General features: G+C 40.7%; 1 protein-coding gene and 1 long non-coding RNA gene across 6 annotated transcripts; one reads left to right on the forward strand and one right to left on the reverse strand.

The window, feature by feature from the left end:
• The first annotated feature begins 1010 nt into the window (after positions 1-1010).
• Positions 1011-9535, forward strand: LOC126606746 (uncharacterized). The gene is made up of 2 exons (XR_007617358.1): positions 1011-1077; positions 9181-9535. It is a non-coding gene; the product is annotated as an uncharacterized LOC126606746 (long non-coding RNA).
• A 3098-nt stretch (positions 9536-12633) lies between these two features.
• LOC126606745 (uncharacterized) lies at positions 12634-14858 on the reverse strand. 5 transcript variants are annotated; one of them, XR_007617355.1, is made up of 4 exons: positions 14177-14858; positions 13545-13592; positions 13195-13335; positions 12634-13043 (listed from the first exon to the last, which is right to left on the reverse strand). XR_007617355.1 is itself a non-coding variant. In XM_050274133.1 (4 exons), exons 2-4 carry the CDS (start codon positions 14219-14221, stop codon positions 12900-12902), a joined length of 330 nt encoding a protein of 109 aa, XP_050130090.1. In that variant the 5' UTR covers positions 14222-14410; positions 14684-14852; the 3' UTR covers positions 12634-12899. The 5 variants fall into 5 exon arrangements, 2 of the variants coding, with proteins under 2 accessions (XP_050130090.1, XP_050130091.1); XR_007617356.1 differs by lacking the exon at positions 14177-14858 and adding an exon at positions 13968-14160; XR_007617357.1 differs by lacking the exon at positions 14177-14858 and adding an exon at positions 13828-13960.
• Positions 14859-15612: the final 754 nt, after the last annotated feature.

The raw sequence follows: 15612 nt of genomic DNA on the forward strand, positions 1-15612 counted from the left end.
TCGGTGACTCACTTTGCAGTTCACAGGGATGACGAGTCTACACGCAGGCACGAAGGTCGAGTCGACTCACCAATGACTATGAGTTCGCAAATCTGTGAAGCTCATATAGCGTGATGTTAAATTTATCCAATTTTTCGATTTTGATTTAGTTCAGAATTTTTGGGTTTTTTACTGTTCAATAGAGCGGTAGTTAAAGCAGACATCTTTGTGTTGTACAGTTGGTTAGAAATGAAAATTGCCCTGCATTATTTGTTAATTAAGCAAACTGTATGCAGGCTTTTAATTATATTGGTTGTTTTGGTATTTCGTAAAATATTTTTTGTATTTTTATAGGTTGGAGCACTAGGAACGTGATACTCAGTCTAAAATCTGAACAGTGTGAATAGCTAAAGCATATCCAACTGCAAGCTGAAAACGAACTGAGAAAGGTTAAAAAAAATGGCTTTGAATTAAGTTGGAGCTGCTAATTTAAATAGAGTGTTATATGCTTATGTTACAGACCAGTTTATCATTTTCATAGAAAATAACTTCAATGAGGAGGAAACATGAAGCTGAGCTGACAGGTTTGTGGCTTCAGCATGAAGATGAGTGAGAAGATGCAGGATGAATTGGATCTTCAAAAGTCTAAAGTACATATCTACCATTAAATAATTGATATTTTTGTACCTTTTACTTTCGGAATGATAATTATCGTAGGAGGAGAATCAGAGGGCATTACTGCAAATGCAGTTGAGAGTTTTGGTAATAAGCCACAAGAGGACCAAGAAGTGAATTCAAAGAAGGTTGGCTTTATAATAGATAACTATCTCTCTCTCTCTCTCTCTCTCTCTCCCTCATATCCCCAAACACAGATTAAATTACTGTAAGTTGTTTAGTTGCAATTGATTGGATGTGTTGATTAATCTTAATTTTAGTCCGCATAAATTACTATGGTTGTGGAAATTGAACTAAAAAGTACATTTCTTTTTTAAAATTGAATTTTTAATTTTTCCTACCAGGAAATGGGTGGTTATTGTTCGTGGCAGGAATTTCCGTCGGGGATGTTCCTTGGCCGACGAGCACACAGCTCCCCGAGAGGTTGGCGCAACTTGATGCTTTCTGTCGAGCTTCTGCTTCACTGGTGGGCTTATCGGGCAAAGCTTGTCGAGCAAAGCTGAAAGAGAAGGATATAGTTAACTTTGAAAGGTGCCTTCGTGGGGCCTTAGGTGTAGGCCTTGAGGCTCACAATCAAGATTAACTTTTAAGTGCTCAGGCGTGCCACTGCCATCTTCAGCATGGCAGATGTAAAACGGATGTTCAGTTTTAGTTGTATATATATCCAAGTGACCATGTTAGTTATGACAGGTGCCTTTGTGGGGCCTTAGGTGTAGGCTTTGAGGCTTCCAGTCAATAACTAACTCAGTACTTGAACAAATAATGTCCGCTTCATTGATTGTATGAATCTTATAACCATTATACTTCTGATTACCTAAGCCTGAAGAGCAGAATGAATCAAAATAGGTGCCTTTGTAGGGCCTTAGATATAGGCCTTGAGGCTTTCTATCAGAATTCATTCCATACTCAAACGTTTTATGGTAATCATAATATAATAGAAATAAAACTAAGGAATAGGTCGATTACTTGCGCCCCAAGTAACTTCGGACTTCTAGTTATCAAAGCTTGTCGTGGATGGGTTAAGTCCACATAAGGTTCTTTTTTATGCCTTGAGGCCAAGGACTTTTAAGTGATCAAATCTTACATGCCCACGGGCTTCGAACTTAGATCTGGTTTGAACTGTGAAGACATATGCAAATCGGATTCAAGCACTGAGAGAGTCTTTTAATAGCCATCTTACTAGAAATAACTTGAATACAACTTGAAGTATACAACATATTGCTAGGTTAATGAATGAAAAGACAGAAACAAAGAGGGTCGGGCAAGGTTTAACCATGTCGGGCAAGGCTGATCGTCTTGCAACTTCCTATCTTTGTGGTTTATCAAGGGGGTTGAGAGCTTTAGAAGAGGGGTAGGGAGATGAGTTTACAGAAAGAAATCGATACTACAGCAAGAGTTAAACAGGGTAGCAGAGCTATTACAAAGGCTTGAGTGAGGGTTTATCCCGAAATGGATGAAGGCTTGGGCTGACTACAGCTTCGTTTGAAAGCAAATCTGGCTTTTGAGCAGAGTTTGTGCTTGTATTTGTTTGTTTGTTTGAGTGTCTTTAACTCTGATTTCTCTTTCTTCTTTTATAGACATTTTGGCTTGGCCTCCTGTAGCAGTAATCTTGTCCGAATGCGGTTTGAAGGATAGCGACTCATCAGCTATTTTACTTGTACTGCCACTGTAAAGTATTTTTGGGTTGATTAGCTGGCTGGTCTATACCACTTGGTCTTTGGGTAGGTGAGCAAGTGGTGCAAATGGTGTGCACCTAGTCGGGAAAGCCCTTCTCTGCCTTCTGGGCTTGGGCTGGACTTCAGGCCTCTCTCCTCTTTTTGGGCCAATCCCTTTTCGTGGCTAAAGTTTAAGTTTTAACCCAAACAGTGCCTCCTTCAATCAATATTCAGATTGGAATTCCAGGCGCCAATATTGATTGAATATCCGCATGCTTGTATACCTGCTCTTGGAACTTGTGTTTTCTAGACAGGATGCCTACGATCCTGCGTCTCTTGCTCTCCCGACCTTTGGGCTATCCTCTGAGATTTCTATAAATTCAAGCTTGAACTTGCTTCTGTTCAGCCAACAGACCTCCTTCAGCCTTCGCTATTAACCCTTACTACTCCTGCCTTCTTAGTTTTCTTCCCAAAACTATGAAATGAGTTCTTCAGGATTCAAGTGGGGTTTCCTAAAACTTCCTTTTCGTGAGAAAAAGGATTTTCATCAGATAACCAATATCTCCAACACCTTTGGTCAAACACCCCGCTATCTCCAACACCTTTGGTCAGAGGTTTTCCTCATGAAGACTTGCCTTCCTGCTCGTCGTCATGATAAATCAAGCTTCACCATTATATATGGTGATGACTCTGCCTGAGGATCCTCTACCAGGCTTATCCTGGCCGCACAACCCGATCACCTGATCGGATTCTATCCATGAAGACATCGGAAACCCAGCTGAGACGTCATTGCAACCGGAAGGAATAAAACGTAGCATGTCGGAATTGAATCTGTTGTAAACTTCACCAATTTGTCGAAATGAAATAAACATTATCTTCGCAGCTTTGTGTCTTTTTGTCTTCTTGAATGATTGATGAATATACACTGTACTTTAGCATCCTCTTCAATATAACAATCTATAACATCCCATAATGTAGGACAATACATTTTCAAGAATTTAACATTAATGGGATGCTTCTGCCAATTTCCTTCGAGGTCCGCCAAGTAATATCCTTATTTGCCTAATACTCGACTAATCATGAAAAGACCTTCCCATGTCGGGCTCCATTTTCCAAAGCCCCTAAGCTGAGCTCCTAGAGGAAGGACTGTCTTCCACACCAAATCTCCTTCCTTGAAAGACTTTGTCTTCACCTTTTTGTTATAAGCTCGGGCAACATCTTTCTTCCCTTCCTGAATCTGGTTCAAGGCTTCAATTCGGGCTACATCTAAGTCTTCAATCCCTTGTCACATGGCTTTGATATACTATTCACTATGTAACCCAAACTGATTTTGAATTTTGACAGAACTTACATTGATCTCCATGGGAAGCACTGCATCTTGCCTGAAAGTTAAAGCATAAGGAGTTGTCCCTGTTCCTGCCCTCTTGGAAGTTCTGTATGCCCACAAAGTATTCCCCAGCTTTTCATGCCACTTTTCTGAACTATCTATCACCATTCTTTTGATAATGTTTACCAAAATCTTGTTGTTGGATTCTGCCTGGCCATTTAACTGCGGGTAGTAAGGACTGGACTAGATCATCTTTATTTTGTATTTTCTTGCAAACTCTTCAACTTATTTTGAAATAAAAGATGGCCCACGATCCGTTATTATGGTTTCGGGCACTCCAAATCTGTACAGAATCTTGGTCTCAATAAAATTTTTTACTGCAGCCAAAGTTATGGATTTCACGGCCGAGGCCTCTACCCATTTGGTAAAGTAATCCGTTGCTACAATGATAAAAGTGTGCCCCTTACTAGAAGCTGGATAGATCTGCCCGATGAAATCCATTGCCCATCCTCTGAAGGGCCAAGGCTTGACCACTGGATTTAAAGGCACTCAGGGTACATGTTGGAGAGGACCATGCCTCTGACATTCTTCACAGCCTCGGGCATAAGACTTGCAATCTTTTTCCATATCGGGCCAAAAATAACCATATCTTCTCAGCAACCACCTCATCTTCGTTCCAGCCTGATGTGCTCCGTAAATTCCTTTATGTACTTCGGCCATTACTCTCATAGATTCCTTTTGGCCTAAGCACTTCAATAATAACCCGTCTGGAGTTTTCCTTAGCAGGTCCTTTGCCCATAAGACATACTTGGTTGCTTGCTGTCTATCCTTCTTGCTTGTGGGTGAAGAAGGATCCTTTAAATAATGAATGATGGGCGACCTCCAATCTTTTATCTCCGTTTCTAGCACCATTACATCTAGACTAAACCCTCTTTCCAAGATAAAAGGAAGGTTTCTTCTTTGAATCTCGACATCCAACCCATATTTTCTTTCTTGTATTAGCATGCCTGAAGCTAATTGCACCATCTCGTTGGCCGCTAGGTTGGATCCTCTGGGAACATGACTAGCTGATATCTCAGAGTCTCAATAACTCAGCAATTGCGTGGCCGCCAAGTAATATCCGGCCATGATGATATGTCTGCACTTGAACTCCCCATTTAGCTGGTTTATTACTAACTCTGAATCGCCAAGGACCTCTACCTCCATTGCCCCCAGATCCATCAAGATTTCCAAACCAATTATTAAGGCCTCATACTCTGCCTAATTATTGGTATTCCCTTGGTAATCCAAGAGAAATGAGTAATAATGATATACCCTTTGAGGGTTGATAATTATAATCCCTGCTCTTGAAGCCTTCTGCGTGTGGGAACCATCAAAATATAGCTTCCAAGGAGTAATCCATAGAACAACCACTCTTTTTATCTCTTGCTGAACCCATTCCTCTTTGCCTGAGACACATTTGCATGGCGGGATCCAAACATTAGTAACTTCCAGGGTTCCCGGGATATTGATTATCTCATCATGAGACTCTTGATGCTCCGCCAAGAAGTCAGCGATTGCTTGACCTTTGACTGCCCTTTGGGGTACATACTAAAAGCTTAATTCCGATAATGCTAGAATCCACTTCCCAATTCTTCCTGTTAGCATTGGCTTTGATAACATGTACTTTATCACGTCCGTCTTGGCGATCATGTGTACGTGACAAGGTAACATGTAATGCCTCAGCTTATTGGCAGTAAAATACAGGGCTAAGCATAATCTCTCTACTAGGGAATATCTTATTTCTACCTCGGTCAGAATTATACTGAGGTAGTACACTGCCTGTTCTTTCCCGCCTTCATTATTTTGAGCTAGCAAACTGCCGATCGATTTATCTGAAGCAGAGATATATAGCTTCAAGGGTTTTCCCCTCTGAGGTGGCACCAACACTGGCGGAGAAGTCAAATAAACTTTGATACTGTCGAAAGCCTTTTGGTGTGGTGGTCCCCACTCGAAATTCTCCTTATCCTTCAGTCTTAGCAAAGGAGTCAGTGGTTGGATCTTGCTCGCTAAATTGGCAATGAATCTCCTCAAGTTATTAACTTTGCCCAGCAGCCTCTGGAGTTGCACCTTGTTGATGGGTGAAGGTGACTCCATTATTGCCCGCGATTTGTTCTTGTCCACTTCTACACCTCTTTGATGAACCAGGAATCCCAAGAAGTTGCCCGCTCTTACTCCAAACGCGCACTTCTTTGGATTCATCTTCAATTTGTGGATCCTCATTCTTGTCAATGTCTGCCTGAGGTCTATCAGATGCTGTTCTTATGTCTTGGATTTCACCACGATGTCATCAATATATACCTTCATATTATGGCCAATCAGATCGTGAAAGATGGCATTCATTGCCCTTTGGTAGGTCGCACCGGCATTCTTGAGCCCGAATGGCATGACCAGATATTCATATGCCCCCACATGCCCAGGACACCTAAAAGTTGTTTTATGTATATCCTCCAGAGCCATCTTTATCTGATTATACCCGGCATTTCCATCCATAAAAGATAAGACTTTGTGTTTTGCTACTGCATCTATGGATAAATTTGCCATGGGCATAGGATACTCATCCTTCGGTGTAGCGCCATTAATATTTCTATAATCAACACAACATCGTACTGCTTTTGTTATAGCCTTTAAAACGGGTACAATGCTGGCTAACCACTCCACATATTTGGCTGGCCTGATAAATCCGGCTTTTACTAGCCTCTCAATCTCTTCTTTGACCTTTTCTTCTATCTCCTTCGACATCCTTCGCGGTGCTTGCTTAACAGGTTTATATTCATCCTTGATGGGCATTCTGTGTTCCACCAAGGCTGCATCTAAACCTGGCATCTCAGTATAATGCCAAGCAAAACAATCTTTGAATTCTTGCAAAAGACAGATAATTTTTGCCCGATCATCAATCTCCAATAAACCACTAATTTGTATTGGTCTTGGATCTTCCTCTGTCCCTAGATCAATAACTTCTAGAGGATCTTGGACTTCTGGTGGTGGCTTATCAGGTTCTGCACACAAAAATTCAACTAGTTCCGGGCTCTCGAACAGGTCGTCTGGCTCATCTAGATCGTATATGCACTCGGCCATTTGAATGGCCCTTTTCCAATTCTTCCTGACAAGATTCCTGCTTGCTTTCATCCTGGCTGGTCGAAGCTCCTACCTGCCATTCCTGTTTTTCTCTGTCTAAGAGCTCCCTTTCTTGCCTTCTTCCTTTCCCATACACCAACAGTCGTTTAATCAGGGATCTGATTGCCATTACCTGATCCTTCATTTTTTGTTCTATCATTAATGGTGTAGGGGTGTTGGGACGATACAAGGTCTATCCCACTCCTCTCTAGTAAGGAGCATTCATTGTTCTAGAAGCTTTTGGGCCGTCACCTTGGTAGGGCGGCTGTTCTCATTTGCTCTTGAACATTTCAAAATTCCTATGTTGGGATTGTAGAAACTTGCTTCAGCAACATTGGCTGTGGGAAGAAATGGCCGTGACTCGGCCTCTACCATTTCCCAAAAGCCTGGTCCTTCTGCACCTGCTTCATGATAAGCAGCCACTTGTTGATGTAGAGCAGAGGGTATGGCAAGACTTTGGTGGATCCAATCTCTTCCGAGTAAGGCTCCATAGGTGGAAGTGCAGTCCACCACAAAGAATGCCAACATGATATGTTTGGACCCCAAATCCACTTCTAAAGGCAATATCCCATGAGTCTTGGTGATAGCGCCTGAGAAGCTAGAAACCGTGAGGTTTGTAGGAATAAGATCCTCTGTGCCTCTCCCCAACTTTTTCATTTGTTTGGCCGGTAGTACATTAATAGCCACTCCTCCATCAATTAAAATTCTTTTGAAAGGCACTCATTCCAAATGGGCTGTAATGTATATAGGCTTCAGATGATTGGCAATCGAAATGCTCAGGCGGCTGAACACCATCTTGTCCGTATAGATTCTTAAAGGACCATCCTTGGGTGCTTCAGATGATTCAGCTTTCCCCGATTCTCCCTCTTCAGCTACCTCCACGCTGACATGAGCCATCATTGGCTCAGTTGTCACATAGTCTCCTTCCATTGTGGCAGGCTGATCAGGTCTGGCACTAAACATGGTGGATACCACGTACGCCATGTTGATATGAAAGTTGCTAGGCTCTGGCAGTTCTTCTTTCTTGCTCCCAATCTGGTCCATGAACTCATCTAACCAAGCCATCGCATCTGCTGGAAGCAGTGGTTCTGGTGCCCCCTCCTGCTGATTCACGCCTGAATACGGTGTTTGCTTTGGAACTTCCCCGAAAGGTTCCACTAATGATGGAGAAAGTGGTTTTCTTTCAGGCGAAACAGTCCCAAAGCAAATGGGCTGCTCTGTCTTCCATCCGGGAGTTGGCACCATGATCATATCTTCTTGAGCTCTTCTCAAGATCCTATATTTCCCAGGGTGTTGGCTTTGTGGCACATGGTTTCCCTCGCCTTTAGCCTTGCTGTTAGCCTTTTCCACCTCCTTCTTACTCCTCCAGCGAAGCTGACTACTCCCCCCAGATGACGTTTTCTCCAACTTTTTATTCTTGGAGGCTTCCGACGTCGCAGGGGTTTTTAAGGAATTCATGTAGGCTTTGTGTTGCCTTTGAACCCTTCTGACCATGGAGGCTCCCATTTGTTTAACAGGGTTGTCCATTTTTCCTAACCACGTACCATTTTCGCCCGAGGCGGGCAGGATTATCTTTTTTGACAGGGTTTGTTATCCTGTCAATTCTCATGACTTCTTTTCCCATATGGTCGTACTGAGAGTGCTCTACACCCCTCTCTTTCGGCTTCTTAGCATCTTTATTTTCTGCCTCCTCAGAAACTTCATGGTTGCAAAATATCTCTGATAAAGCCCTTGGTTGGGAATCGCCTCCTAACCGCTGAAAGACACTTCGGAAGGTATCCCTTCCTGCAGTCCGCCGAGCTTTCTTATGTGCCTCTCTTCTCTTTTCTTCTTCATTCCTTCTGATCAGTTCCTGATCTATGAGGGCTCCTGTAGGTGGTATTTCGAGCTCACACTCGCATTAGCACTTACTGCACAGCACCATCCCTTTGATTATAGCAGCTCTTGGATATTCGGGCAAGTTGACCACCCCTTTTGTGGGTTTGTCAACCAATCTTCTTTCTTCTTCCTTTGTGACCTTTTCTTTTCCCTGCTCAGCCTAGGCCATACTGATCATATTTATTGGGGCCTCTGAGAAGGAATCCATAGGTTTATCCATCATTGTTTCCTCTAGCTGGTTGGTTTCAAGTTTATTATCTTTTTCCCCAGATAGAGGTAAAGATATAGGAATAGTTGGACTTATAACCAGGTTGGCTTCCCGTCTAAAACCTGCGGAGGCGTTCTCCAGTCTTTGTAGCATTTACAACAAAGCAGTTTGCAAATCTTCTGATCATTGTGACATATCTCTTTTGGTCAAATGTATCCTACCGGGCGTGCCAAAACTATGTTCGTGGCAGGATTTTTCGTCGGGGATGTTCCCTGGCCGACAAGCACACAGCTCCCTGAGAGGTTGGCGCCGGTTGATGCTTTCTGTCGGGCTTCTGCTTCACTGGTGGGATTATCAGGCAAAGCTTGTCGGGCAAAGCTGAAAGAGAAGGACAAAGTTAACTTTGAAAGGTGCCTTCGCGGGGCCTTAGGTGTAGGCCTTGAGGCTCACAATCAAGATTAACTTTTAAGTGCTCAGGCGTACCACTGCCATCTTCAACATGGCAGATGTAAAACGGATGTTGAGTTTTAGTTGTATATATATCCAAGAGACCATGTTAGTTATGACAGGTGCCTTTGTGGGGCCTTAGGTGTAGGCCTTGAGGCTTCCAGTCAATAACTAACTCAGTACTTGAACATATAATGTCCGCTTCATTGATCTTATAACCATTATACTTCTGATTACCTAAGCCCGAAGAGCAGAATGAATCAAAATAGGTGCCTTTGTAGGGCCTTAGATATAGGCTTTAAGGCTTCCTATCAGAATTCATTTCATACTCAAACGTTCTATGGTAATCATAATATAATAGAAATAAAACTAAGGAATAGGTCGATTACTTGCGCCCCAAGTAACTTCGGACTTCTGGTTATCAAAGCTTGTCGTGGATGGGTTAAGTCCACATAAGGTTCTTTTTTATGCCTTGAGGCCAAGGACTCTTTAAGTGATCAAATCTTACATGCTCGCGGGCTTCGAACTTAGATCTGGTTTGAACTGTGAAGACATATTCAAATCGGATTCAAGCACTGAGAGAGTCTTTTAATAGCCATCTTACTATAAATAACTTGAATACAACTTGAAGTATACAACATATTGCTAGGTTAATGAATGAAAAGATAGAAACAAAGAGGGTCGGGCAAGGTTTAACCTTGTCGGGCAAGGCTGATCGTCTTGCAACTTCCTATCTTTGTGGTTTATCAAGGGGGTTGAGAGCTTTAGAAGAGGGGTAGGGAGATGAGTTTACAGAAAGAAATCAATACTACAGCAAGAGTTAAACAGGGTAGCAGAGCTATTACAAAGGCTTGAGTAAGGGTTTATCCCGAAAGGGATGAAGGCTTGGGCTGACTACAGCTTCGTTTGAAAGCAAATCTGGCTTTTGAGCAAAGTTTGTGCTTGTATTTGTTTGTTTGTTTGAGTGTCTTTAACTCTGATTTCTCTTTCTTCTTTTATAGACATTTTGGCTTGGCCTCCTGTAGCAGTAATCTTGTTCGAATGCGGTTTGAAGGATAGTGACTCATCAGCTATTTTACTTGTACTGCCACTGTAAAGTACTTTTGGGCTGATTAGCTGGCTGGTCTATACCACTTGGTCTTTGGGTAGGTGAGCAAGTGGTGCAAATGGTCTGCACCTAGTTAGGAAAGCCTTTCTCTGCCTTCTGGGCTTAGGCTGGACTTCGGGCCTCTCTCCTCTTTTTGGGCCAACTCCCTTTTCGTGCCCAAAATTTTAAGTTTTAACCCAAACAGTTACAAATTATTTACTCCACTAATAAAGAATTTGTTAAATTACTATAAGCTATTTAAATGTCTAATTTCCATTTGAAAACTTGGGATGTTCTAGGTATGTTGTTTATGGAAGAAGCTCTGTCTCAAATCCCTCAAATGATCTCTCAGTTGCCACATTGTTTTCGTAGGTTGTGGAACTTGATTTTCTCTATCCGTGTGAATTTGTGCCTTAGGTTATGTTTATCTACTAATTATGTATTTTGGAAATGCTTACTTGATGAATGCACTGGTATAATTGATCAGTAAATTACTATGATCGGTATGTTTCTGTGGAAGTGATTCATGGGGTGGGAGTTCATGGTAATGGTGGAGGATGCACAAGATAGCAAGAGCCCTCTGAAGGAGGCGCATGATATCCAGTCCCAGATTAAGAGTGCTATGCGCTCATGCGTCCTTTACTTCAAAGAACTATCCGAATAAGCTCTATCTCACTCTCTCTCTCTTCTCACTGAATTTGTGTGCTTTTGATGAATTTAATTTCAAATATTAGTTGTCATTTTTCTTTTCTTTTATGCCAGAATGTGTGGTATAAATTCATGCTGGATTGATTTGTACTCAAAGTTCGTTATTTTGCTTGAATTTTGTCTTATTTAGTTCAGCATTCTAAACGCTGGCGGTGCTTCTATTTTCCACAATGTAAGCCCAAGATTATGCGATGGTGCTCAATTCGGATTTGTTGCATAGCTAGAAAGATGATCTTGCAGTAATTGTTGAAGACAGTTATATGCCAAGGTATTGATTCTTTCGAATCCCAGTTTAAAAAACAGTCAAATTTATATATATTTTTTCATCATTTTAATTAGACCACTTGGGTTAGCTTAAGATTACAGAGAACAGCCTACTACATGGGGGAATAAATCTTTCTTATAGCATGCATATCCATATATAGCAAGCAAAGTTTGAATTTGTTGGTTCTCATGCATTAGACCGTCTTTCCTTTAGCTTATAATTAGCTGCTCATGAATTCTTGGCATCTTATTGTAATCTTCTTATTGGGGTGTTTTACAACACCGTAGATTTTTTTTTCAAGAAGCTTCCTTAGTTTGTTGTCAAGGCTGATTCAATTTTAAGTAATATTTATGGTGTAGATTAGGAAAACAAACTTTGAGGTATTAATTTTTCAGAGATAGTGTATGCTTGAAGTTAGCCCTGTTTTTATGTCCTCCAACATTCTGTTTTCTTGGAGTTACTATGTGCTTGAAAACTTGCTGAAACAACAATGGAACAGTTTTTTTGTTTTTTGTTTACTGCTGAAACAGGTGCCAGGCCTACAGGCCATATATAATGCCACCTTAACTACAAGGGCAAAATATGTGTGGACTGCATCTTGCTTCTGTTTCTTACGGAATAGGAGTCCTGCATTTTTTTCATTTGAACATTAGTGCTTGAAAGCTTAGCTGCTGAAACAACAATGGAACACTTTTAATGTTTTTTGTTAACTGCTAAAACAGGCAGCTTGCCTGCAGGACATATATTTTGCCATTTTAACTTCAGAGGCAATATATGTGTGAACTGCATGTTGCTTCTGTTTCGTATGGAAACAGAGGATTTTTTGCAACCACATCTTTTGTAATCAAGAACGCTCAACTTTCTCCTGTTAATTGTACAATGTCTTTTCATATAAGCTATGTTGAATGTATATAAAAACCAAGCTGCTTATCTTACCGATCCTTTTCACTCCTATCCCTCTGTTCATTCATGATTATGTTTAATTTATTCGGGTTAAATGTGTCTTATTCATGCAGTTAAGGCTGCTGCATTCAAGTCCCACAGCAACGTGCGGGCATATTTTCTAGTTAATTCTAAAATACAAATTCAATTTTTCTCCATATTAAAAAGTACGCAATTGCACTTATATATTTCCCATAAGATCATAATTCTGTTACCACAATATATTTCTTTTTGATATATTTCTATTTTGATAGGATTGATATTTTGATCTGAATCCTATTTTGTATTAATAGCAAGTGTAATTCATTTGATCTCACAAAAACTATGATATTATTGCAACACATTCCAATTGGAATTAAAAAATAAATAAACATAAAACTTCACTTCCTCTGAACTATAACCAGAATTCTCCTCTGAACAATTATCAAGGGAGCTTAAAACATAACATCCTTTCTACTTTTTTTCACAACTTCTTAAACATGCTCGGAAAGATTAGGATTCAAACTAATTACTAAAATCCCAAATTAAAATGGTTCATCCTATAGTGCAATTCCTTCAGATGATACAAATATTTAAGCATGAGCACACACCTCATCTTGAGATTCAGAGCTCTCTTCAGATCCAGAGCTGCTAGTGTCTGCCTTCTTAACAGCGACTGATGGGCCTTTCTTTGCAGTTGAGCAGGCTTTTTGGGCAGTAACCTTTGCAGGGGTTTCCTGTGAACACAAAAGTTGAGAATAAATACACAACACAATGTATCCCAAATATACAGATATGAGTGACTCAATCTTCAGGTGAATGTCCCATACAATAACCCCCATGGCAAAAAATAATTATGGCACCAGGTTTGGAAAACCAAAAACTCACATCATCATCTTTTGAATCATCGCTACTCTCATCTGAGTTTTCAGCTGAAACAGACCACCTATTAATTGATGAAAACGCCTCATCACCACCGAGGGTTATAAGTGCATTAACTGCAGCATAAGTCGTTGCAAGATGTGGCATCTGGGAAATCAAAGAACACGCAATCAATTGTAAATCAAAGAACATGCTATCAATTGTAAGGAAATGAATGCAAAGCACTATCTAATAGAGTAGATAAGTAATATTGTATAAGCCTAGTCAAGCTATCACAACTAACACCAACTGAGTTAAACAAAGATACATGATTGATACATCCCAAGACCGCAAAAATCACTACAATTCCAACTTACCCTTTACAACACAATGGTAGAATTTTATGCAGAACTGGAATAATCCCTCTGATATCAAGCACAAAGCACACAAAAGATTGCAAATTGAATTAGAAACCAACCCAATATACTGAAATAGTGTGCCTAACAACTGCACTGAATCCTCAAGTCCTCAAGCAATTTAACACTAAAACCAATAAACTCCAACCACTTCAAAACAAAACATTTGAGAATCTAAAGTGAAAACTCATACGGCAGACAGCTTGGAGACGAAATAAAGAAAACCCAATTGCCAGAAACTCACAGAAGCATAGATAAATGGAGACAGTGATAGCTTTGAAATTTAAAAAGAAGTGATGGCTTTTGTTTATGGGTTGAATTTGATTTGAATATACTACCAACTGCCAGAAGATTAATAGCATGAAAATAATACATAAATGGCACCTGGGAGTTGGTTTGGTATTTTTCTGACCAGGTCTCCATAACTAATGCTGGATAGATGATTGAAGTTGATGATGACGATGATACAGCCCATCGTTTTCTTTTGCTCTTTTTTTTTTTTTCTTTTTTTTTCTTTTTTTTTTAAATAACAATTTGGTGAAATAGTTTGTATAAAAAAAAATAAAAAAATGAAAAGGGAGTAGGGATCATACTGTGTGCATCCAGTTGTAGTTTTGCAGAATTGAAAACCATTCCATAGAGATAACAGAGAAAAGCCTCTGAAAACTGAAGTCCACTTGGTAAGTCGGCTTTGCAGGGGCACTTCAGTGCCTTGTGAGCCTTGGCAAGAGACTAATTTCCATCAGTATTTCATCACAATAGAAAGGCAGAAGCTTGATGCAGGTCCAGAAATCAAAAGAATGCAGAAATCTTTCATTGCGCAGAAACTGTACCAACAAAAAATGAAAACCCAGAATCAGACAAAAAAAAAAAAGAACCAGAAATCCAAATTAATCAAAAAAATACAAACTGAAAAACCCGCCCCATTTGAATCGAAGATAATCCAGCAAACTCGAATAAAAAAATTAAAAATTTCAGACAGCAAACGGAATCCAACGGCATGTTCCTCAGGAGTGAGAGAGACAGAGCTGAGAGGTGAGTGAGAGAACAGGGGAGGAGTTTCTTGCTGAAATTTCCTTAGTTGTGTGTACATCAATGACCTTGTAGAACTACGCATCGCCCTCGCGCCCGCACAAAATTAAAAATTTTAAATTAAGGAATAACTGTTTTCTTATGATCTTGCATTTGGCCTATTAGTGAATCCTTGGATCACTAGGAAGTAGTAGTTAAATAATGGGGTCAGATTGTAATGGAGTAAGGATTAGATTGTAGTAGTCTTGTTAATTGTGGGTTTTAGTTTTAATTGAGTTGTCTGTTATGCCAGATGGCATTCACGCGAATGTAATGGCTGGTGTGTGGTTTAAAAGCCTCAGCTAGTGGATTTAAAAAGCATATATGAAAAAAAACAAATAGAATTTCCTTCTTCTTGCTGTGCAATTCCTCTCCTCAGTATCCACCATTACCACACAGTCAAGGTTGTAGCTAGGTATTGGCTTGGGTTTTATCATTGGTATCACCCTCCGATTCTGGTATCCCTTCTGTATAAGCCCCGTCCCACCACCACAACCCGCATCTCTGCCATGGAATCTCGTGTTGCCACTATTGAAAACACCTTAGCTAACCTTCCCACTCAATTAGCTGACGCCATTGATCATGCTTTTGAAACGTGGTTGCCTATACATTTCGAGCAATTTCGTCGTGAGCAAGCTGCTCGCGGTGGCGGCGAGGGTTCTTCTTCTCCTCCTTTCACGGATCTTCCTCCACCTCGAGACATGGACCGCATCCAAGCACCGCACAGTCCAGTCACCCCTGGCCGTGCTACTGTTAAGCCATCGTGGTCTCCGCGCATCTACTTTCCTCGCTTTAGAGATGGTGTCGATTTGTTAGCCTGGATGTATAAGGCTGAACAATTTTTGTTTATTATGGCATTCCCGATTCTCAGCGCATGGTCACAACTTCATTCCACCTCGAGAGGGAGATACTTCAATGGTATAGATGGATGGATTGTTCCACTACTACTCCTTGTTGG

This window comes from Malus sylvestris, chromosome 16 (genome assembly GCF_916048215.2).
Source record: "Malus sylvestris chromosome 16, drMalSylv7.2, whole genome shotgun sequence".
Classification (NCBI taxonomy): domain Eukaryota; kingdom Viridiplantae; phylum Streptophyta; class Magnoliopsida; order Rosales; family Rosaceae; genus Malus; species Malus sylvestris.

What these genes read in the sequence shown, in the direction of transcription:
- LOC126606745 (XM_050274133.1), bottom strand. Translation starts at nt 14,221, where the DNA reads ATGGAATGGTTTTCAATTCTGCAAAACTACAACTGGATGCACACA. An exon ending in ACTACAACTGGATGCACACA is followed by an intron (nt 13,336 to 14,176) that starts GTATGATCCCTA and finishes TTGATTTCCCAG; the next exon opens with ATGCCACATCTTGCAACGAC. An exon ending in ATGATTCAAAAGATGATGAT is followed by an intron (nt 13,044 to 13,194) that starts GTGAGTTTTTGG and finishes TTGTGTTCACAG; the next exon opens with GAAACCCCTGCAAAGGTTAC.